This window comes from Merops nubicus, unplaced genomic scaffold (assembly GCF_000691845.1).
Source record: "Merops nubicus isolate BGI_N331 unplaced genomic scaffold, ASM69184v1 scaffold40426, whole genome shotgun sequence".
NCBI classification, from domain to species: domain Eukaryota; kingdom Metazoa; phylum Chordata; class Aves; order Coraciiformes; family Meropidae; genus Merops; species Merops nubicus.
The window spans coordinates 11,988-36,036 of record NW_008616326.1 but is presented as its reverse complement, the minus strand read 5'-3'; the positions used below and the strand labels follow the sequence as shown (position 1 = coordinate 36,036).

Sequence of the window (24,049 nt, the reverse complement as noted above, 5' to 3'; positions counted from 1 at the left end):
TTCATATTAAAATATGTAGTACTACCAGCTAATAAAACACAGCTTCATACTTAAAATGGAAAGAGGCCAAAACTGATGAGACAATCTCTTCACAATTGTTTTGATCGAGACAATACATTTAAATCTAGATTTCAAAACTACCAGGTTTGCAAAAGCAGGTAATAAACTGGATACACATTGGCTGATTGTCTCCCACACCAAAGCTGCTTATGGGAATTGTATACTCAACTGGTTTTGACAGAAAAAAAATCTGAAATGACAGAGGTTCAATTTCACAAGTCTTCTGCACTAATTCAAAGGAACCTTCCTTTCTCACCCATAAAACAAGCAAGTATATAAAATATTTTGCTTCCACTGCACAAAGAATAAAAAAAAAATTACAAACTAGCTTTTTTTCAGTTCTTCAGTGCACCAAAACCAAGGTATCGGGCCAACTCCTGAAAGGTCACAGACGCCCCACACTGTTACTGTGATTTAATATTGCTACATTTCCTATCACCATTCACTTAACTTTACTAAGGTGAACAGACAACCTTAAAAAGAAAACTCTGATACACTGCACTTTTCTCATGACGATCGGGCTTAGAAGATGGGATAGAGTGATCTATGCCATCCAAACTTAGATGATTTTACCAAGCATTATAAAAGTCCCACTTCCATGGTGCATCTGTAAGCATGGGTGGCAAACACGCCATCCCCAAGCCCATTAGGATCTCTCCTGCACAGCAGCCCCCTGTAGGGATTCCCTGGCCATCCCAAATGACTGCTGCTGTATAAATAAGAAGAGCATTACCTTTTGCATGTGTGATACCAATGACTGTCCAAAATTCCCAGACTACAAGGGAAATAAATAAAAATCACTGTAATTTCTCATGAGGAAAAGTTTGGAAGTACAAGTCTTGAAGGAGAGGGTCTACACACCTTAGAAAATACACATGTAATGTCACCCTTGTCCTCTCAGACTACACCATTCTTCAGGCTGTCCTCCTCCGTGGTGTCTGGCCACAGCACCAGACCAGCCAACCTGCCAGTCAGGCCAAGGATGCAGAAGGGACACCAGCCCTGGATGAGTTTGTACCATTGCACTTTACTAGGCATGACAAACAAAAACTGAAGGTTCCACAGGAAAGACAATTCTTTTTCAGTCTTTTTAGACCACCAGCAGCATCTGCATGACCCTCGTGAGCCAGAAGAGGAAAAACATCTGTTTCAGACTATGCTACCATGCACGCCAGTGATGTTTTAGCCAACTGCACTGGGGTGACATTGCATTTGCTGATAAAACAGCCGTTCAGTAGTCTCAATCACTGCTGCTCAAAAACTGTAGATCCCTTTTTTTACTACGCACAGCATCTGAATATACTCTAAATATCCTATTTTGCAGGCATAGATTACACAGAAATTACAAAATACACTTATGAGTACTTGAATAGATCCTTAATGATCTATTCTTTAAGGTGTTATCAGCACTAAATAACCAGAGCTAGAAGGCTTCTCATAAACAATTTGGATCTCCAGCTTCTTGCAACCCCAAATGAGACTGTGTAAATATTCAGTATTAACATATCTCTATTCACATTAACCATAATTTACTGGCCAAACCATACCTGTCTTTCCAGGTATGTCTTTAATTACAATCCTAAACCAATTCATCTAAAACGGGATTTCAAAGAGTGGCTTTTTACATTTCCAGTAATGCCACCAAATGGCAGTAAATTTGACTCTCGCTGAAGACAGAAAGAGCAAAGAGCACATGCAAGCATAAACATGAGCACAGGAGACAAGTGAATGAACACAGCTCAAAGAGGAATTCCATAAAACTGGCAGAGAAACCACCCACTAACTCAATTTTCACTCAGTTTTATGAAGCGGATGAGGAGCCAGGTTTCACTCTCAGCCTCAGGCTGTGTGCCCTGGGTGACCCACACGCTGAGCTGCAAGCACGGATCAGTATTTCCTCCGGGCACAAGGATCTCACTTGCCCAGCCGTGCTCCTCAGCTGCTCCGGGGCCCCTGAAGACGAGGTTCCTGTCCCGCTGCTACACTAAAGCCGCCCAGGTTTGCCTTGGAAGTTTGTGCTCGTGGACAGGAGAAGTGAGAGACAACCAGAAAGTGCATCAGGCGTCCAACGTGCCCGCAACGGCAGAACTTAAAGCTGGGGAAGATGTCCAAGTGCCAAGCTGGGGCACAGCAGCCCCGGGCTACAGGCAGGTCAGTGGTACACGGGGCTTTTTGCTGCAGGCACTTTGGGATGTAACTGGAGAAGGATCTAAGGTGACAAGGCATCTAAGGCCAGTGCCTAAAATTAAGTGGAATAAATCTGGACCTGCACATGCAAAAGAACATATTGACATTTGCAACTATGATACTTTCATACTTGTACTTCATAGCTACTTTCTGACAGAAAGTTGACAATATCCCCATTTAAAAACTACTTAATGATGCTCCTCTACTATGAGGCTTACTGTGAACTCTGCAATCAGCAGGGTGGGTAATATTTTTAAGTATTCTTTTGAAAGTCAGATTTTTTTTTTTTCATGCGTTAAGTCAACCTAAAAAATTCATTTCAAATTAAACCAAAATATTAATTAAAACTTGAAAAACTGCTTAAAAATTAAATATTTTAACATTATTAAAATGCAAATTTTTTATTTTTATTAAAATGAATTGTTTTGTTTCCAGATAATTTGATTATAAAAACAAAATACATTCCAAGACATTGAACCTTTATTTTTCATCCAATATAACACTCAATATACATCAAAAAAAAAAAAAAATATCTGTACCTGCATGCAGTGTTTCATTTTTCAATTTGCTAGAGCAGCTTTTTCATTGTTTCTTTTATCGAATGGCAAGGAATATGAAAAAACTTTTTTTATTTTAACCCAGATGCCAAAATTAGTTCAATTCTGAGCAACTTGGTTAGTCAGCCACGGTATTATGACTGGTTTCATGCTTTCCTGAGACATGGGGTATATCAATGGGTATATTCAGACTATCTCCTCCAATACATGCACATTAACTGCTCCAGTGTATAGCGAGAAAAAACAAAACCTTGGACTTACATAAGATGGATCCTGGTACTAATAGGGATTTTTAGTTTTAATTTTTTGGCCACAGAAGCAGGGCCACTGCAAGAGGCCCTTATTACAGTAAAAAGGAATCAAAATCAATAATTACTTGACAAAGAACCAAGAAGAAACTCCGTCACTGTTACAGGAGGTTACCTTCATTGTACACACACCTCACAGACCTAGATCTTCAATGCAAATCAGAAAAAAAACCCACACAAACCTCTCGTTACTGTTTATGGTTTGCAGTGTAACCTCCCACTGATGCACATAAAACAATTTCAGATTAAAATTTATCTACTAAATGATATTTCAAGGGAAAATAGTTTAAGCACATTCAACACAGTTTTATTAGCTTAAATGAAAAGGGAAAAAAAAATTAACTCAGCCACGGCAGCTTTTAGTTTGTCTTAGTCTTTAATATTACCAATACATCGCGCATCTACAGGGACAAGATTATTTAGGCTTCCCTGTGTTTGTACCAAATCCTCTTCCAACCTCACAAAAATCTACATGCTTGAACTGAAGTGGCAACAATGATGACAAGAATGTAACAGCTACCAAAAAGTGGCAGGGAAAGTGACTTGTAAAGAAGCTATGTAAGGTCTGAGTCATTTACTTGGACTGACAAATGATGTCATAGTTAACCCTGCTTAACATATAGTTATTCATGTATCTAGCATGCTATGCAATGTATAAAGTTGTAAACACCTGATGTTCTGTGGAAAACCATTTGAGATTAGTGCATTTGGTTTGGGGAGGGGAAGCCACAAAAAGAAACCAAAAACCATAAAAAAACCAAGAGGGGCGGGAGGGAGGGAATTTCACACTATGCAGTGTGTTTACTGGAAACTTCCTACACATAAAAACCAGTATCAGGAAAAAAAATAATTAATCCATACTGATACACAGAAATCTGACAACTAAAAGATGTGCGCTCTTGTCTCCCTGAAAATATGCTTCAAGCAAGATCCCTGGCGAAAGTGGGGGACTTGAGGACGGTTGGTTGAGTTGACCGCTCACAGATGTGCTGACATATGGAAGCCAGTGCCAATGCGATACAACCTGTTGTACAGTGTCAGCAGGATAATGACAGAACAGGTTGAACTCCTGCTAATGGCCATAAGTGGTGAAGGACAACTGTGACATCCACATAGATACTGCTTATCTAGCCGCTTGCTACTCATCTGTAGACCAGTTAAAATTGCTTGACTGTCAGTTAAAAAAACACTTGTCACCATGATCTACTTCCTAGAATGTTTTAATAACAAAACCTAAATAATAGCATAATATTTAAAAGGAAAAACAAACAAACAAACAAACAACACAGTCCTCTAAGCATTAATAATTTTCATTCCTATCTCATATTCGAGAGAAACTAAGCTGTGCTTCAGAAGCATAGCTGGGACACAGTTACAGTGATTGAATCACACTGCACAGAACTGCCCTACCCCTTTGCTGTCTCTAGTAAAAATCCTCTCCAAGATCATCCTTTCAATAATTACTATCTTTGAGTAGAAGACAGCCTAATGCCTTGGAAAACTTAGAAATAATTTTAAGTGCTTGGAAACAGAAAACAAAATATACTATGTGATTGTTTCCATTAGGGCAGAGTGCGGAGGAGACCCTTTAGTACTGCAGTACACTACAGCAAAGCAAAGTAAAATGTAACCTCTACTTAATGTTAGCCTGACAGAAGAAATTTTGGTTATCTCCAGATGAAGATGCTCATGTCTCAGGACTGATCAGTTACTGATGAAAGATACAAAAAGCACATGCAATGGCCAGTTTATAAAAGTTACCACATTTTACAGGACTTACCTTTCCCAGTGACACTATCAAACACCTAGTCACTGTCTAGAATAGCTGGAATGAAAAGTTTTGTTCTTCCTAAAGTAATAACTCTCATCGGTGACCTCAAGTTATACACAGCACTATGACAGAAAAGAGAGTAAAATCCTACAGCACGATTAATCCCCATGATTAACCTTATCTCAAACCTGCCCCACAGACATAAGAGTTCTGTCACCACGAGGTGCTCAACAGAAAAAAAAACAACGAAACACGGGATTGTAATGTAACAAAGAACATCAGGGATGTCTGTCCTGTCTGGATGGCATGGCTAGACAGAATTTAGCTCTCCTTTGGACGTGCTGGCTGGTTTCTTTAATCTTTTCCTGCTTCTTTTTCTCCTCTGGAGGAAATGAGACATCACCAATTTCCTGTGATGCGCATTCTCTGGTCACTCAGCAAAAAGCACTCCTTAGAAGCAGCTCTGAATGGACACAATAGCTGACATGCTACAACGGAGCCATTTCCCACTTGACCATCAGAGCAAAAACATGGCTTTTTTCACTGAGCAATAGAAATACCTGTCTGGCAAAATTTCTTCCCGCCAGCCGGTAGCCAAATGAAGGCCTTTATGCATCAGGTCTTGCATCCCTACAGAAAAGTTTTCTCTTTATATGGACTCTTACAAAGTTTTCTCTTTATAATTTTATCTAATTCTTCTTTCTGCCCTTAAGTCCTGCTAGGATTTTCAACAGCAAGTCCTACAGCTTATTTTATAAAATGTCAAAAAAAATCCTTTTCTTTCCCCTGGCTCTAAATCTGTTGCCTTTCAGTTTCACGGACAGCTCCTTGAACTCACTGTGATCTTATAAAGAGCACACCTCATTTATCTTCTATCATTTATTGTCTTTTCTTGTTGCCATGCTTCCTTTTCATGTTTCTTCCACTTAAACACCCAATATTCAAGTTTCTCTTGACATAAAGGCTTCCTATTTTTGTAACCTCTCCCTAAAGCTCCAAACTGGCCTTATCCTTTAATCCTCTATTCTTGTTAACACGAACATTGCTACTGAGGAGATGTCTCCAATGTACCTAATTAAATTATTGATTTTCTCCATTGTATCTACAAGCATTGCTTACATAGCTCACCAATACCACACACACTGCAAACACTTGTGCTGTCCAAAATGCCGCACAGGGCTTCCTCCCAAGTGGAAGAAGTGACCACGAAACTCAGGAACAAGTGCAGATGATTCCTGCCAATGCACACTACTTGTATATTTGCAATTAATCTGCTTTGCACTCATAAACCTCACCCATCCAGCTTTGTTACCTTTCCTAAAATTAAGGAAACTCTGACAAAGTTAACTGAAATAAAGATGTGCACTCTTCTCAGCTGCTGCTGCACAGAGAAGAAGATTCTATCTCCTCTATCAGAGAGCTCCTGAACATGACACAGTACCGTCAGCAAGTCACAGAGAGGCATGACGGAGACCCAAAATGATTCTTCACAATTGGTCAGGAAACATCAGCTCTGTGTTATGCTGATACTACCTTTAAAAGGCAGAAGTCAACTGGGAAAAAGAAACAAGTTGGAAATCTTTTCTAGACAGATTTTTCTCTACAGCAATTTTATTTTAAAAGAAAACTCTCAAGAAGATTCCTAATTAATGAGAAAAATCCCGTTTCTTTCACCCTTTAAATCTTGTACAACTTTACCTCAGTTTCCCTGAGCATTTCCTCTCACAAGTGATAAATGCAGAATGCTCCCAGCATTGTTTACATTTCCCTCCAAAACTAATGAGTAGTCCTAACTGCACATGACCTCCTTCGGTCAGTCCTCCAACTGTCTTGAGTTCTACCTTCTGCATCGGAGAAGGAAACGTGAATACTCCCTGAGGAGAGGAGACCTATGTATATTTTGTTACCAGCAATAAAATTTTTGGCAGGCACATATTTTTTCCTGCACGTTAATGTAGCAATATAATACCCCTATAAATAAGCACTTCGTGGAAGTTTGAAGCAGCTAAATCCTGTAACTACTTTCTGGATTCGCATGCTGCCACACTTAATTGCTACACAAAACTAACCTTTCTTCCACCAATAAAATTATTCAATCATAACAAATAAAGGAAATAAATTTTATGTCCTCTTAATACATCAGTGTTGCATTAGTCAGTAAGTCTCCAGATAAGTCAGAAGTCTGCAGTCCTGATATTCAGCATAGTGGAAAACCAACAGAAGGGCCCCGTAGCTATGCTCACAATCTGTCCTCGCAAAACATCTGACAGCTGCAGCACTAACAAAATTAACAGTGGATGAATTAGTACCAGACGCTAAACAGTTGCTATAGAAAGACCCATCCATTTCTTTTCTTCCTCTCCCCCTCTTCAACCTGGCTACCCCACCACTTGATAAAATTAACACTCTGTATAACAATTTTTTTATTTTGTTATTTAATAAAAAAAAGCACCACAAATAACCTTTCGTACACAAGGCGATGAACTTCACATCACCATCTCCCCAGAATCTTAAAGAAGCAGTTCACAGCTGAAAGGACTGTGTCCCAGTTCTCCTGCTGCTTTGGAGCTGCAAACACCCATCCACTTTCAGAGCTCCCAGGTTTTGGGACCCCCCACCAGTGCCCCCACAGAGCTGCAGCTGAATGAACAGCACAAGACCTGCTCCCTTTCTTTACGGGCTTTCTGCCCTCACCTAACCTCATTCCTACATACCTTCACCCACTCATCTTTAGCTCTTCCTTCCTTGCCTGTCTGCTTAGGTCTCCTTTCACTGAGCACTTCTCAATTTTTGAGTAAGGATGCCCAGTTCAGATGTCAGCATTCAAACTCTTGCATACTGCAACATCTGAGGTTGTCCTACAAGCAGAACACTGGATGTGAAACTCAGAAGTGTTATTCCAGCATCGAACTGGAAATGAGGGCAAGTGTCAGGTGTTAAACTACACAGCTACCTTTACTACCCCTTGCATCAACTGATCCAACATGAAAATATGTCACCATTCAGCTAGGAGATTAAAAAAAAAAAAAAAAATCACCCAAACTCATCAATACAAACCTAATAAAAAATTATATACATTTTTATATAGATATTCCAATGATGTAATCTGGGAAAAGGAACAGCCTTCTGCTACACATGAGAAAAATGTGATCAGGAAATTGCTGTACTGTTTTTTTTTGGCTAGAGAGCATACTATCCGTCCTAACAAGTAGACAGATCAAAGTATATGAAGAACAGCAGCACACAATCACCTGCTAACAGCTTCATCGTTCTAACCATCCATGTTTGCAAGAAGCCTAGTAGAATTTGAAAGTGACTATACCAAGTATTAAGTAAAACATCTACATTCTGTATGACCACTCAGTGTGCCTGTCCCTGTTTTGCCAGCTACATGCAACTATTCTAAATAGTATTATGGTAAAGACTGAGTCTGGTAAGACAATTCCTGGATCACCGAGTCAAACTCTTGATGTCAGAGACAAGTACATCCTATACTATCAGTACACTCTGCTTCATAGATTCTCTACTGAAGAAAGTTACGGTGATATACTGTAGACTAGGATTGAGACAGCACGACCTGTGACAGGGAAGGAAAAATTAAAAAACAACACCCAACCACCCAAGGATACAACTGGAGTCAGCAAACTTTTATGTAAAATACATAACACCAAACCATTATTATTAGAAGTCCTTCCCCATGGCCCTCTCCCCAGCAGTTAACTGACTTGTCTTTCTCTGACATTTCTCTCTGAAATACAAATGTTTTTTTTTTTCTGTGTAGTTCTCATCCTGTCATCTCTTTAGGAAAGATACTTTACTGAACAATTAAAGTTCAAACAAGCTACCTGAAGTAGTGCATGCCTTTAAGGTTACTTTATTAACACAACTTCATGGCAGGATTCAAAAACCCATTTATGGGGAAAGCTGCAGCAACACAGACTTATTCCAGGCTGGGACTCCTGAAATCTTGCCACGCTCCCTCTTTCATTTCAGCTTTCCTAAACAGTAGAAAGCCAACTTTAAAAGATGAAAAAAAAGTTGTAAAAATAACACAGCAGAACACTACATTCATACTGTTCACATTAATATATAGTAAATGTATACAGCTTCCACCACTGCAGACTGATGAACTTGCTGAAATTCTCCCCTTCCTCTTTCTTGCTTACATCACCATCAATAACAAAATAATCAAAAGACCAAGACCTCTGTCATGCTCATGCAGCCACTTACTGTCCCTGAACACCTCATTCCTTGCTAAGAGGATGTGGCTGAGAGTTTTGTTCTTGATAACAGAGCTAGTAAAGGATTTACATCTAAGTTGTGTTCTGCAAGGCTGACAGGAATAAAAAGTAGGGATGAAGGCAAGAGACCACAGAAGCTGATAGACACATGTCTAAATAGCACAGGTCTGTTACCCACATGAAAATATGTTGCCATCTTAGCAGGTAAAAGTACATGCCCATCTTAAAGATCAAAAACAAACAAAGAAAAGAACAGCTAGATAGCTGAGCTTTAATACCTACATACTGTCCATGCATCATTTGATGGCTACACAAACACACACACAGAGCAGATACAAAATAGCTAACACTCCAAAAATACAGTGCTGTTGAAGTGCACTGCATAGTGATTATTTTACAATTATTTTACAATGGGATTGGTACAGTGGACTTCAAAACACGTTTTACCTCATCTTTTCTCTTTTGTCCTTAATACTTACAGAGAAAAAAACTACTATTCTTATTCAATCATTTCCCTTCCATTTCTCAACCAAATTTTCTTACAATCTATGCATACATGATACTTTAAAGCCGTGCTTGCACAGTGAGGTTGCCCTGGAACACCATGGTAGGAGGCTGCAACTTTCCACCTAACTCTCTTGCTGCAGAATGCTTAAAATTCCACACAATAATACTAAATTCCACACAATAATACTGTAGCAAATAAATTAGCATGCACTATTAATCTTTTCAAATGTAATCCTCAGCTATATCATCCTCCAGTTACTCTGCTTCTACAGTTTCTTTTACTTGTAAAGTCAATATTTAAATATTTGTATCAACTTTTAAATAGGTCTTCCACAGGTGTTTTAAAAAGCAAGTTTGTTTGCATCATAATTGAAGGCACCTAAAAAGCACCACTGTAAACATTTTCCACGCCAAGAAACAGGAGTTTCTTTAGGGCTTGTAAGCTCTTTGCAATCTGGAACCATATGCCATTTCAGTACTGCTTCAAGTCCTCACTTGTTAGGCCCTTTTTAATTTTGAATTGTTGCCAAGGTCAGACATCATAGCAGAGGTTTCCCATTTAAACCCTTATCCTTTTTTTCAAAATACCTACATACATTTTGCAGCATTAGCACAGCTTTATGCTAACATACAACAAAACTTGAATGGTAATTCTATCTTCTGCAGTTTTACCATGCCCTCTCCTGCCTCCTCACACTCGATTCAAAGCCCATTCAAAGTTCATCATGAAGAGCAGGTACACAGGTACAACCCTGGAGCACAACTTTAAAACATAAAGATGACATTTTCTGGACTGCTCAGTAAAAATCTAATGGCACCTTAGAGAGGACAACAGACATGGCACACTTAGAAACACATCACTGGAAATTAAAAATAAATTAATACGTAAAAGATACCGGCAATACATACTTTTGACAAAGCTGGCTGAATAGCACTTTGGGAGAAAGAGGACCTTTTCCAGCCTCCCTCATGCTGTGAAGGAACAAGAACATCGCTGAAGTCAAGGGTCCTGGGCTGGAGAGGTTTACCACCAAAGGATCCTTCAAAGCAAAGGTAAATTGCACATCAGGTTTCAAAGTTAGTGTCACACACGACTTATCCCAAGTTAGTACAGTTATGACAAAGAACAATGTAACTTTCAGTCTTACAGCATTTTGGGTTGGTTTTTTTAAATGTTGATGTCACCTAAGTGATTGAAATAGCTGAAGGGAAAGCTTATTCCTTATCATCAGTAACAGTTGAAAACCCAAACAATTCTTGTTCAGCAAACTGGTTGTTAATCAATAGTTTTGGAAAGAGGCATGTAAACGAGCCAGTCTGATTCTCACAACCAGACCACCTCCAGTACTACCTGCTTTATTTGCCCTTACTCCCGTGTGCACTGAAGTTCAGCTGGAGAAACAACGTCGGTGACCTCCTCTGTGGGCCACCATTAGTCAGAACTCAGTGGCACTCCATCTAAACAGCCCTAGGAAAGAGGTGGCCAGCTCCTCTGCCCCATGAGCAGCACACTGCAATTCCCACCCCTCTGACAGCCACAGAAACAGACCCTGTCCCTCCAGGAACTGGGCACCAGGGAGGCAGCAGCAGGGACTGACAGCAGACCCTACTAGCCTCACACGGTGGCAGGGGACAGGCGCAGGGTACACCTCACACAGCCCCTCCTGCTGTGAGACTCGCCCGAGACACCAGGTCCTGGGGCTCAAAGAAGCCAACCAGCAGCCAGCCAAGCCAGTCTTGGAGCAGGAGACTCTCCTGCACTGCTTACATGCCATGTGTGCCTCAATGGCCACAAATCTCTACGGCCAGATCTCCCTAACACACTCCAAGGTTCACCCATGACCACAGTGCTCCCTACTAGCTGGCCTGATGCTCACAAAAGCAGATTACAGCTGCCTGATAAACAGCTGGAGCAGCTGCCTGAGCCAGAAAGCAGATCCACACAAATCATAAGCACCAGATATACACAAATGTAAAGTATTTGTATTACATATACTGTCAAAAGGTGGAAAAATGGTCTTTACCAAGCAGGAAGCTGGGATTTTCTATACCACTATGGTAGAATACTGCACGCCTCTAATTGTATGTCTGGACACACAAAGACCAGAAAACTCAGTCTGTGCTCCAAAGATCTTACTGACATTGTAAGCATTGCCATTAAACAAAAACCAAACCTTTCAACCTACGGCTGTGCAAGTTTCACATCAAGCATAAGCCAACCTACCACAGGCTTTCTAAGCCTCCAGGCACAAACAAGCTCCAGACCTCTGTTGTGGCTCAGGATAACTTAATAAAACATGTTGCTGCTCAAAACTGCCACTGGAAGAAAAACAGACAGCAGTGCAATGAATTTCACACTGTTCTTTGCCTGGAGAAGCTATGAACATCACCAACAGCAACACACAGAAATCTTCAATCATTTCAGATGTATCTGAAACAGTATCTTACCCCTCAACCCTCACTGCCACCAGAAAGCTCCAAGCAAACAGAAGAACAAAAAAAGAAAAAAGTAAAACCAAAAAGACTAACATTGCCAACAACGTATTATGATAACCCAAGTCTCCAAGACATGGCTGGGAACAGCAGCACCTATTTTTCTAATAACTACAGAGATCTATTCCCCATGTGCCTGCAATGAGATTCAGGACAAGAAATTTGGTGCTCACTGAAATTTTGGGGCTCTCGGTTTAATCCTCTGGCCCATAGAGCATGTAATAAATCTTATAAACCTTATCAATGATGGGCTGGAACAGACTGTAATAAAATATTTCATGGACAATTTCTAGAGCCAAATATACTATACATCTGTATACTATGTATATGAAATATGCAATATTTCCTGTACCATACATTCATACTGAAGAAATTAAACAGGAAACAAAAACAAGCCAGCCACTCTTGCTTCAGGTTAGGCATTATTTGCTACTTCAGTGTTACAAAATGTGAAAGGAAGTGGTTATTGCTCCTACTCCTGAACACTTGGTTTTAGAAAAGGAGTGAGTTCACGGGTATGATAAACTGGCTAAACAATTAAAAGGCAAAAGAAACAAGAAAATAAGAATGTGTCTTTACCAGAGATGTCATTTCCCATCTTCCATCTCCTTCCTACATATACACAAATTTTATTTCTCACTGCATACTTACTAATTGGGAGTCTGAAGTATGACAGATTTTTAACTTCGTTCCTTTCTCCTTCATCTCATACATCAGTTCATTTAGTATGTGAGTCTGTGCCAAGTTCTTAAAAAAAACAAACAAGAAACACACGTTGATCTTTCAACTATACATTTTTTTTTTAGTTACAAATTCTAGCCTCAAGGTCAGACAAAACCAGATATATTTCATAATGTGTAGATGAGGTTTAATTCAGATCACTAGAAAAAGCAGGTACCACCCTTGCAAGAGCCAAGATTATTGATCTCAGACTGTTTCTAGAATTCCATCTACATCTGCTTCTTTAATTCCAAAACAGTTTCCTTGTAATCATTTTTTTACTTTTGTTGAACAAGATTTGGTGGGGCTTGGTTGTTTTTTGTTTGGGGACTTTTTTATGGTGAGAACATTAGTAGGCTGCTTTTAAAATTTGCAGTACCCCTCATCTCACCCCAAGAAACACAAAGGCTTTGGCGCACCGAAAAGCATTACCTCTCCGAATTTAAGAGAGAAACCAACTCAGCACATCTCAGCTTTGTTTTGGGTAACTTTGACTGCAGACCACTTAGGTTTCTACAACGCCCTAAGCACCGACAGAGAACAATTTGCAATAATTCTACTTTAAAATTTACTATTTTTTTGCTGAGTTTTGTAATCACCATCCTAAACACAAGATAAAGAGTACCAGCCCAGAACACCTTTGTAGCAGTTTTCTCTGATTTGTTCACTCCTGTCTGCAGACATAGAGATGTCTCTGCTCAACTGGCAAGCAATAGGATGGTCCCATATAAAGCCTGCTAAGGCTACTGCTCTTTTTGAGGACGTTAGATTAGTTGTACACTCAACATCAATGAAAGTGTATCAGTATAGCTCATTTCTCTTATTCTGGTCAGGAAAAAAAAAAAAAACCATAGTCAACAGAAGTACTTTTCTAACTGCATTTCAGGGGCTTAAAATCACCACAGTGCAACACGCAGGCGTTTCCGTTATGCGTAAGATACCACTTTCCACACCTACCAGTATGGTAAATACTGGGCATTACTCATGACTGCCTCATGCTGAACTGCAAATAAAACCATATGCTAGAGTACAACCTACACACATATGCAGCGTGTAAAACACTTGACATTTTCATTTGACTCATTACTGTGAAAAATGTTACCGATCCAGGCGTTCTTTTTCGTTATAACAGGAAATGTTGCTTGGATAACAAGGTGTACAAAGAATTTAAGAAGGACCTTCGGAAAGCAGAATGGAGACTGGTAACAGTCAGAACTTCTGAAACCCACCGTTTATACACATTAAGTATTCTGAAATCTATTAAGAGAAAGATGTATGATCTTTCCCTCTTACCTGCATGACAGCATTAAAAAAGCACGTATTTCCTAAATTATTTATTCCTTTCACTGGAACTGATGCACCATTACCAGAACTTTTTCCTTTCAGTATTTCACTTGTTTCACTGTTTTCTTCACGGAGTCGTATGATTTTTGATGAACCTACAATTAAACTATAAATTAATACTATATAATTGCACAGTTTGATCAATTCAGTCCTTCCATGGGTTACATTTATAATTTTTAACATATGCAGAAAGATATATTGATACTCTAAGCTGCTTTACACAACTCTTTTTTTTTTTTTTTTAAAAAAAAAAAAGCTGTCAGCAGTTAAATCCCTGGGGAAAAAATTCCCCCCAACAAATACATATATCCAAGAAAATCTTCCACAATAATCATATTGTGCCCTAGGACTGTAACTTCTTCAACTGCCCAAGCAATAAATAAAACAAGCTCCGTTAGTTGATTAGCAATAGGCAGTATGTTCTTGAGAGACACTAGAAACACCACACAAAGGCTGCTTTTTGGTGCACTTGAAGACGGGTAACCAAAAGGTATCACCTGAATGTTGCAAGTCTTTATCAATCATCTGTTTGAACTGTCTCATACAACCTGGCCAACAGCTGAATGGGAGTTGTTATCAGTTTCCCCAAACACTGTATTTGCTCCTCAACCCACCTCCCTTTGTCACAGCCTGAAGAATTGTGTACACAACCCAAAACCATACAGTGCTAGTGCCTTAATTTCAAACAACAAAAATCTGATAAAGCTGCAATGGAATATGCTACCAGTATAACATCCACATGTTTCTCTATTTTCCTTATTATTTAAATAGATGAGGGGCAGCAAAGTTAAGCAGTCATTAACTTGTAGCCTAGAGGTAATGGAAAGACTTGAGATAAGAATATTTAGCCTCAAATTCTACTAGCAACTTTCATATTGTCATGGTTGCAGGACTAAATATGAACATTACTGACATCTGCTGTGTCTTAAATATTGATTAACAATGCACGTCAATGTAAACGAGTTATGGACTTAATAGATGCCAAGAACTGTGATGCTGAAATCTCTGCCTTGACATATGAATTCATATATTTGTTCTAATGAGTTTCACATTGAAGTCTCATTAAAGTGTTCTTGAGAAATAACTAACAGACCTCTTTACATTAATGAAATGCTCATGCGAAAAGGTTCTTTTATGTACGCTCCTAGGTAGCTTCTTGGATAGAAGATGAAAAAATATAATTAAATAATAAGGAAGTAATTAATAAAATTAAATGTGTATTTGGCCACAATCTTCTGACACAGTCTGTCTGCACCCTATAGTGCCATCAAGACACAATTATTTGTTCAAATTTTATCTCTGAGTTTGTCAAAACACAGTTAGAGGTTCTCTGTTGTTTAAAAGCATTTTTAAATGTTCTTGGTAATACTGCCTACACAGCTTTAAAATATTCTCCTTTCCACTCGTGTGGAAAATTAAGATAGTACAAGGGCAAAGTAAAAGACCAAGCTCTCCGTGAAAAAGCAGAGAGTGTTTTTGAATGCAACGAACGACAAACACCTTAGGAGCTGCTCACACCCGGAAACAGTCAACTGTCTGATGGGCTACAGGCAGCAACACCTTCTAATGGACATGCTTACAAGCAGCACGCTACAGTGTCTGAGACTTGCCCACCCATGAAGAGCTCCAAAAGAACTGTAGCAGGAGAATGGGACCTGCAAGTGTCTACAAGTCCAAGGCACCGCTCACTTTCAGAAATTTAATTAGTATAGGTGGAGACTTCTCAGAAAAGTGTGCCATACAGAGTAGTTCTGGGGAGAAGAGACGGTTAAAAAAGGAAAAAAAAAAAAAAAAAAAAAAAAGAGAGGGGAAAAAAAAGCCAAAATTGTGTAAATAATTTGTGTATTAGTATACCACAGTTGTTGCATTTATCCATCGGCATTCAAAAACATCTGGGACAGCATCTCAAAGTAAACAATGTTCACAAGGCCATCTGGACAAAACTGCAGGCAAAAATTAAAGCATAAGCATATGGAAAAGCAGATTTTTCTCTTCCCTTTAGCAGTACAGGATGACAAATGTCAAACCTAGATCTGTCCACGCTTCACTGTGCTATGCTTTGCAGCACCACCTGGCTCTCCTTGCACAGCCACCAAATATGGACAGCACTGCCACAGCGGACCGTATCTGCAGGGCAAACTCGATAAAAGCATTTCACTTCATGGTTAAATGGCAGCTTCACACAAGTAGCAAGGTTCCATTTGCTGAACCTTACATATAAATGATTTCAGTGATGGAACACAAAGCCGAAGCATCCAGCTTTGTGATAAGAGCTGGATGAATATGCAATTATAAAACACAATAAATGAGAACCAGACACCCGACTGCCACAGAGCTGGATAATTAGTACAGGGAGAAAGAGGAGGAGGAGTAAATTAAGAAAAGGCCTGTATGTTGTTACTGAACGGTTTGTTTCTAAGGTTGTAACCTCGTTCAGAAGGTTTTAATTACTGCCTCTTGATTTTTTAATAATTTTACAAACACAATCCACAGGACATCTTACTACATTTTTTGTACCCATTAAGAAGTCTTGACAGAAAGCCGAAGCTTTGCCATTACAAACATTATCTGCTGCTTCTCTTACTACATGCAGAGTGGAGCACATACACAGAACCAGAGGAGGGACAGCAGTTTTTAGTTTAATTCTGCTCAGTGTCCCCAGTGCAGTTATAAATGACAGACAGGCCTGAAGCTGAATGTTGAGTTGACATGTGAAGAGTTAGTCAGTCTTAACAGAAGATGCTGGTAATGACTGTGATAGCTAATACTTCTACAGATTGGGGCTGGAGGGTCCTTCTGCAAGATTAACCCAAAGCTAGGAGCATGCTCACACATTCAGACCTCTCTGTCAGACGTCTTCTGCAGTTTTGCTGTAGAGGTGGCCTTTCTGATACAGCCACGCAGAGAAAACTTGCACCCAGGCTGCGCCTTAATCACCACAACCTCCTTTTCCCTTGACGACGCGTATCTGGCCGCAGAGGCCCTACCATAGCACTCTGCCAAGGCCTATTGCCCAGCTCTCTGTCCAACTCGTCACACCCTACAGACCGTCTCTTCCCAAGCAGCAGGTCCTGCCTGCCACATGTCCCACCATGATGTCCACCTACAGTGCCCATTGCTTCATCTCTCAGACAGCTGCATATGTGCACAGACAGCCTTTGTGCTTGGCAAAGCTTCCCAACATCACCCTGCTCTCCTCGGTGCCAGCAAACCAACCTCCCTTCCCAGCAGACCCACAGGAAAGAGGACAGCACTCAGGAACTCAGGACAGACCTCTCCTACAGCTCTTGCCTGCAATGTGCCTTTTTCTTGCCACTCTTCTCAGCCGTTTTTTTACCCACTTCTGCCCCCCTGTAGTCTTGTCTCATGAGCTCCCTGGGGGCAGGGAGCATGGTTTTGTCCCACAGCCGCACAGCACCGGCCTCACGGGTAGGCGACCGAGATCCCTAACTCAGCACAGGCACGGAGTCGCTCCATGAGGCGGAGGCCCCGCCGGGCCCACAGCACCGACGCGCGCAGCACTGACGCGGCTACTCCCAAACCACCTTCGGAAAACCTGCTGCAGGTTCCCCCACAATTTGTTCTGCCAGTAGTTCAAACACTTGCAGCGCACGTGGACTTCTGTACTGTCCTTGCTGAAACTGAGCTGTGCCTGGGGGTGCAGATGGTGCACAAGAGAAACGAAAATGACATCCAAGTTCTCTTTCAGCCGGGGGAGTAAGTGTTTTTGCTCAGCTTTTCAATGCAACTTTTTTTTTTTTTAATTAAAAATGAAGGTTCCAGTTATGTGCACTTTTATTCCAAGGTCAAGCCTTTTCTATTGAATACAACTCTGGTACTTCAGCTGAAGGTCTTTACAGTAAAAGCAAGGTTAATAGACTGCCTTTCTTTTACCAAGTCCTCATCATGCTGTATTACAAAATGCTACTAAATTGTCTGGCACTTCTTTTTTACTTAAAACATTTAGGTTTTTTTCAACACTGTATAACAATGAGAAACTAACCCTTATAAAGACAGCATAGTTCTCCTCTGAAATGGTCACTAGCTTTGCAGTGTTACAATCCTGCCAAATTAAAGATTGCAGACTGCAATTTTATTTCTGTGACTCTGCCAGAATGTTATAAACCAAAAAGCACGTCTGCACAGTGTGAAAGAGCAAGTTATTCAAGCATCAGTTTTGATCCTCTACGCTCAGATAACTTGTGATACACCTAACAAGTAAACAAGAACGTGGACAGGAAATGGAAGAATCCACGGATAAAAATGACAGAATGTCTAAACATTTTTTTTGCCAATGATTCAGTTTTCATTTCTTTGCAATGTGTGTAATTAACAGTAGCCCTTAAGAGTAAGTAAACTTCAAAGCAAAATTATAACCAACAATGTAAGTATCTTTGTTCTGAAGTGCATCTCAGATTTAGACAATCAACATATTCTGCTTTATTTTGCTAGTTAATTTTTAAGTACATAAAATGGACTTACATGACTTCAAGCTCCAAACTACATGTAGTGAAAATCAGTTATGAAATGTACACAGGTTTGGCTTTTTTTCAGTGATATCCTTTGTCAACTCCTAATATCCACAGATAAAGGCAAATCTGAAAAGTTATTCACCATACTATCTGGTTTTCCATAAAGTTAAGATCTACTACTTGTACTGTAAAACGATACACTTCTTAATCTTTGTTTTACATCAGTTATATCCACTAAAAGAGAAATCACGTTTCTAACTTTCACCTATCGACAAATCTGGGCAGCTGAACCTCTCAGCAAAATCTCACTCCTCTGCTTGACTTTCCCAAAAATAAATTTACCTACAAAATTTGAGAATAAATATTCTCCCTTCCTATTCTATCGCCACACAAATCAATTTAGTTACTGCTCTACAAAGAAAACCCGAGTATCCAATCTTATGTCTCCACCAACATCTAATTTGCCTTTTGTAAAGGAAAATATGCGTAATATTCACTTTTAAGACTGCAAAACAATTTATTTTCTCCAGCAAATGAGCAGACACACAGATTGCAACGTCTCAGCATGGTTTCTGTGTACTACATGTGCATTATGTCCATGTGAAGCTCACAAGTGTGCCACACGGACAATACTGCACCTGCCTTTCTGTGAAAATCATCATGGCCTGCTAACCCTTTCCACAAAACAGATTTCTGGGTGGTACACCCTAGAAAGCAATCTTGCTTTATTCTTCCATCTTGTGCCCAACATGACCTCTTAACCAAACAGACTCTTCTGAAAAAAAAAAAATACAAGGCCAGGGTGGGAGAGGGCAAGGGGAAAAGCAGGCATTGCTGGGTACAACAAACCATAGGATCAGATGCGAAAATCACACAGCTGCAAGCATTCTTTTGGGAACCCAGCACTGGGATTTATCTCAATCGCTTAATGTAATTACAAAAGTCAGTCATGTAGTAGTAATGTAATTTGCACATTTTTACAGCTGAAGTGAAGTTGAATCTTTATGAGAGGCCAAGTGAAAAGCAGGGATCCTGCTGCCACACTATTCCACCACATTAGTACCAAATGACAAGCATTTTGCTTTTGTTTATTTTCCACGATGCATTAATTAGGAAATCTATATAACCCTCCCTCTACATGTTTAGGCCGATTATTTTATCTTCAAATGACTGCTGCACTTCTGAGAACAGAAAAATATCTAGCAGCCCTTATCTGTTACTTGTATCCATGTTCACAGTGTGTTTTTGCAGAAATTTCTGCACAACACTATTTGAATTCTAATGATGCACCATGCCAACCAATCGTTACAACAGAAAGAAATCCAGACATAAGATGAATTGTTTTTACAGTGCCACATTCTGATATGAAAATTAAGTGACTTCATTTTGGCTGCTATTTTAAGAAAGAAACAAACAAACAAAATGCAATGGGGAAAAAAAAGAACAAGTTTGACTTTTAAGTGAGAAATACAAATTATTAATCATCAGTTTTACGCTACTTGTTTCTCACAAGTTATTTCTCATTTATTTAAAATCAGTTTATGTGTTAGTGGCCTAATATACAAAATAAACTTTAAAAACCTGAGCCAATTAATAATTTAAAAGATGACAGTTACACTGAAAATATCACTGTAACATAAAATAAAATGCTACACTTTAAAAAAAAAAAAAAAAAAAAGAACAACCAAAAAGGTAAGTTATCAATAGTAGAGTTAATTTTCAGTGTTATACTTCATGTTCTTTGTGTTCTAGGCAACACCATGAACTACATTTTGATTTCAGATTTCTAAAAAATCCTTAAAGGCAGTTTAATTTTAAGAAAATAAAAAGTCTTTCTTAAGTTACATTTCTTCAGAGGAAGTACCAAGCGTGTCAGCCCAAGTATTTGACCTAAAAGACGTTGCTGCTACATTCATCCCAGTAAAACAGGAATGGCAGCTCTGCTGGGAGCTGCCTTTCACGCGTGCCACTTGTTCACCAATGCACAGCTGCTTCCCAGCCTCTGCCAGCGAGGAGCCTGTCCCAAAGCCACAGGCCACGCCAGGCAAACAGCTTTTTCCTCTCTTCCTTGCCACTTAAAAAAACCTAACAAATCATCTCTGGGACAACGTTCCCCGAGCTCTGAAGAACAAGATCCTAACTGCTCAGCACAGCCGCACTCTGCCAGGTGGGGAGGGTCACAGACGTCCACCTTTCAAACACTACTGGAAGTCCACAAACAAGCTTGAGCTTGAGCCTCAGCCCTCTCCCAGCATGGAGCAGGAGACACAGCTGCCCTGAGGCCTCTTACTGCCAAGGTGGCCACGCTGCCAGGCTTGCACATGACTTCTGCAGCTCTGAAGGACACCCGCGTGTCACTGGCATGCTCAAAACCAGGCACGTGCCTGAATCTGAAGGGTGAAGCATAACTGTGCAGACCCGGAACACGGTCCCAGACACTGGGAGAGCAGGGAAGTCTGTCTGTCCTGCACCTCCCACTGCCCTGCAGGAGGACCCTCACACTCCCCACACCACCTCTTGCCTGACATCACCACTGGCACCCGACTCTGCCTTCTACATCACTGCTGTGAACCCCCTCTTCCAAGGCACCAAAGCAAGCAGGGTCAGACCAGTGCACTGCTACCACAAAATGCACCACCACAAACTGAAGCTGGATGACAGCTACTTTTTCATTTCAACACCTGATTTCAGAAATCAAATGGAAAAATGGTTTAAATAAAACATGGGGAGAAAAAAAAGGAGAAAAAAAATGTTTATGCCCTAAAATCAACACAATTTTGTTTCCAGTTACAGAAGAGTTTACAGTTAGGCAACTGCTTAAATTAAATATATGCATTTTCAAAACACAGTATCAAAATGAATACAAATACACATACAGCAGAAAAATATTTGGCCTTCCTGTGCTGTAAACACCTGGAAATCCTTAGCCTAATTTAAGCTTACTTTTCCAGCATTAGTTTGGAATTTCAGTTGCTTAAATTAAGAAATTTCACAGAAAACTTCAAAGCACCATACTCTGAAAACTTTAGATGTTTCGAAGTTTCACAAATTAAGAATCTAAACCATGAAGCAGAATTGCATGACTCAGAAAGTCTTACCCAGCAGTACAAAAAGAGAATTACATTGTTTCCACTAAATTAAGTGAAACACTACAGCATTCCCATCTGCAAGCAAGCTGCAACACTCATTTATTACACATAAATCTGAAACTGAAGCTGTGAAGGGAAGTGAAATCACATACTGTTATTTTCATTCCTCCAAGAGAAAAGATGCAAAAAGTAGCTATTTATCAATTTCTTACAACTGAATAACTTAACATACAACTCCCGAATGGATCAAAATATAAAATACGTATTTATGAGTGGCTCATTTTTTTTCTCCTCAAAAAATATGTAACACATCTCAAAATAAGTAGGATATATGCACATGCAGCTAAAGGAATACCTAGTCTAATTCAGCAAGGCAATCCTCCCTCACTCTTACTTCTAACTAGCTGATTATCTCTGCTTTAAATTGTTTTTAAAATTTACTTAAGCTGTGTTTTACAAAGGAAATCTGAAATCCAATGTACTCTCTAAGTGAAAAGCCAAAAATGCTGCCAAGGGTGTTGAGAGTAGGGGAGAGTAACATCAACATTTTCAAGAGCAGACAGTTGAGGGCCACACATACAAAGCTTTATCTACTATTATATATATTGAGAAGATACAGCAGGCTCCTATCGTAAAAAAATTATATTATTTTCTGTTAACAGAAATGAGCATTCTAACAGTTAAAATCCAGTAACAGAGATGAACTGAAAGCACCACATGCAACAACAGAGTATTACAAAATCCACTTAACACTATTCTGATTTAAATTTGTTTTCCACAGTTAATTAGATTTGTTTAAGATGTGACATATCCACACTAGGAAAATTAAATTAATTTATGCTTCTATATAGTTTTTGTGCATTAACTTACATGGCATCTTATTTAAGGTAATATCTTCTCTACAATAAACATTCTTTACTAAAGAGAGAATTTGGAAAAACTGTCCTACAGTGCCCAAAATATTTTTAAAATGTAATGATACTGAGGAAAAAAAAATGTCATTATGTTTTGACAGGCATTCCTTGCCCAAATAATTGTGCAATTACAAATGGCATTATACTTGCATCATACATCATTTTTCAATTCTATGTTTAACATGACTCAAAATCTGAAAAGCTCGTTTTTAGAGATAGCATGTTACAAACGTCTCCAGATAGAACTATTTGTGTCAACTTACTTGGTTCAGCCCTGGAACCATGTTTTTGAAGAAAGTCAACTATCTGAGCCAAAACCTTTTTGTTGCAATGTGTTGACAGCTCTTCATCACATTCATAACACCTAAACAAAAGAAGAAATGAACCTGACTTCAGGACGTCTGGATGCACTTCTCAGATCTAACAAATCCCTCAAACAACCTTAAACAAATCACTTACACTCTATGCTTCAATTTTTCATACTAAAAACAGGCATACAATTGAATTCTCTCATCCCATATGCTCTTCTATAGATCAGCCCAAGTTCACTGCAATACTTACAGATTAAAATAATCTCAGTTTACAGTCCTGCATATAAACATATAGAAACAAGCAGGAAGAACAAACTCATTTTCCCTCCAGAAAGCCTGCCTTTCCTCCACATGAAGTATTCCTCTCATCTGTCAGAATCATCCTTTACCATGAGAAGACACTACTTTATGTGAGGAGTATCCCTTCTGTAGGGGCACACACGAACACCCGCATGCCGATTCTCACCATATGATCCACGTGCTGAGGTTGATAACAATGCAGTGAGGCTCTGTGCGTGCTGTCTGGAAGTGCTTCAGAGAATGCTGGCCTTCCGAGTTCTTACTACAGCCCTAAAAATGGAAACATCAACATAGTAAGGGGGAAAAAGGGAAGTGGGGAAAAAATGTATTATTAGTAAATAAACTAAAAAAAATTCTCTTGTCAAAATTAGACACAGAGTGGTAGTGCCCTAAATACATATTTAGAGCTCTCAAGGACTGAGAAGGTTTAATATTTGTCACAGTCCAGTATTTTAAAAATATCAATTAACCCTTTTTTTTTTAGTGATCATATTCTTTTCATTAATAAAGAAAAATCAATGACAGCACAAAATGAAAATCTCACCTTTTCTACTTTTAACTGTTTTTTTCAAAGTATAGAAAATTATTAAGTTAGTTTTAACTTATTAGAAATAATTCCTAGTTTTTTAATAGCATTGAATAAGTATCAATGGAGAGAACACGACGCCATTCACAAAAGTAAGAATTCTCTAAAAAATATGAATTAGATGACTGTGTGGCATATTTGGCCCAGAGAATATCAAGGAAAGGACAGCAGAGGTAACCCTAACTACTC

General features: G+C 39.3%; 1 protein-coding gene across 1 annotated transcript in view; it reads right to left on the bottom strand.

The window, feature by feature from the left end:
- USP45 (ubiquitin specific peptidase 45) overlaps positions 1-24,049 on the bottom strand; it is a 44,847-nt gene that overhangs the window by 17,282 nt on the left and 3,516 nt on the right. The window contains exons 3-7 of the mRNA XM_008942801.1: positions 23,441-23,544; positions 22,927-23,027; positions 14,138-14,283; positions 12,776-12,871; positions 10,541-10,671 (exon numbers count right to left, since the gene is read on the bottom strand). Coding sequence (XP_008941049.1) covers positions 10,541-10,671; positions 12,776-12,871; positions 14,138-14,283; positions 22,927-23,027; positions 23,441-23,544 — 578 coding nt within the window. The remainder of the gene's footprint in view (positions 1-10,540; positions 10,672-12,775; positions 12,872-14,137; positions 14,284-22,926; positions 23,028-23,440; positions 23,545-24,049) is intronic.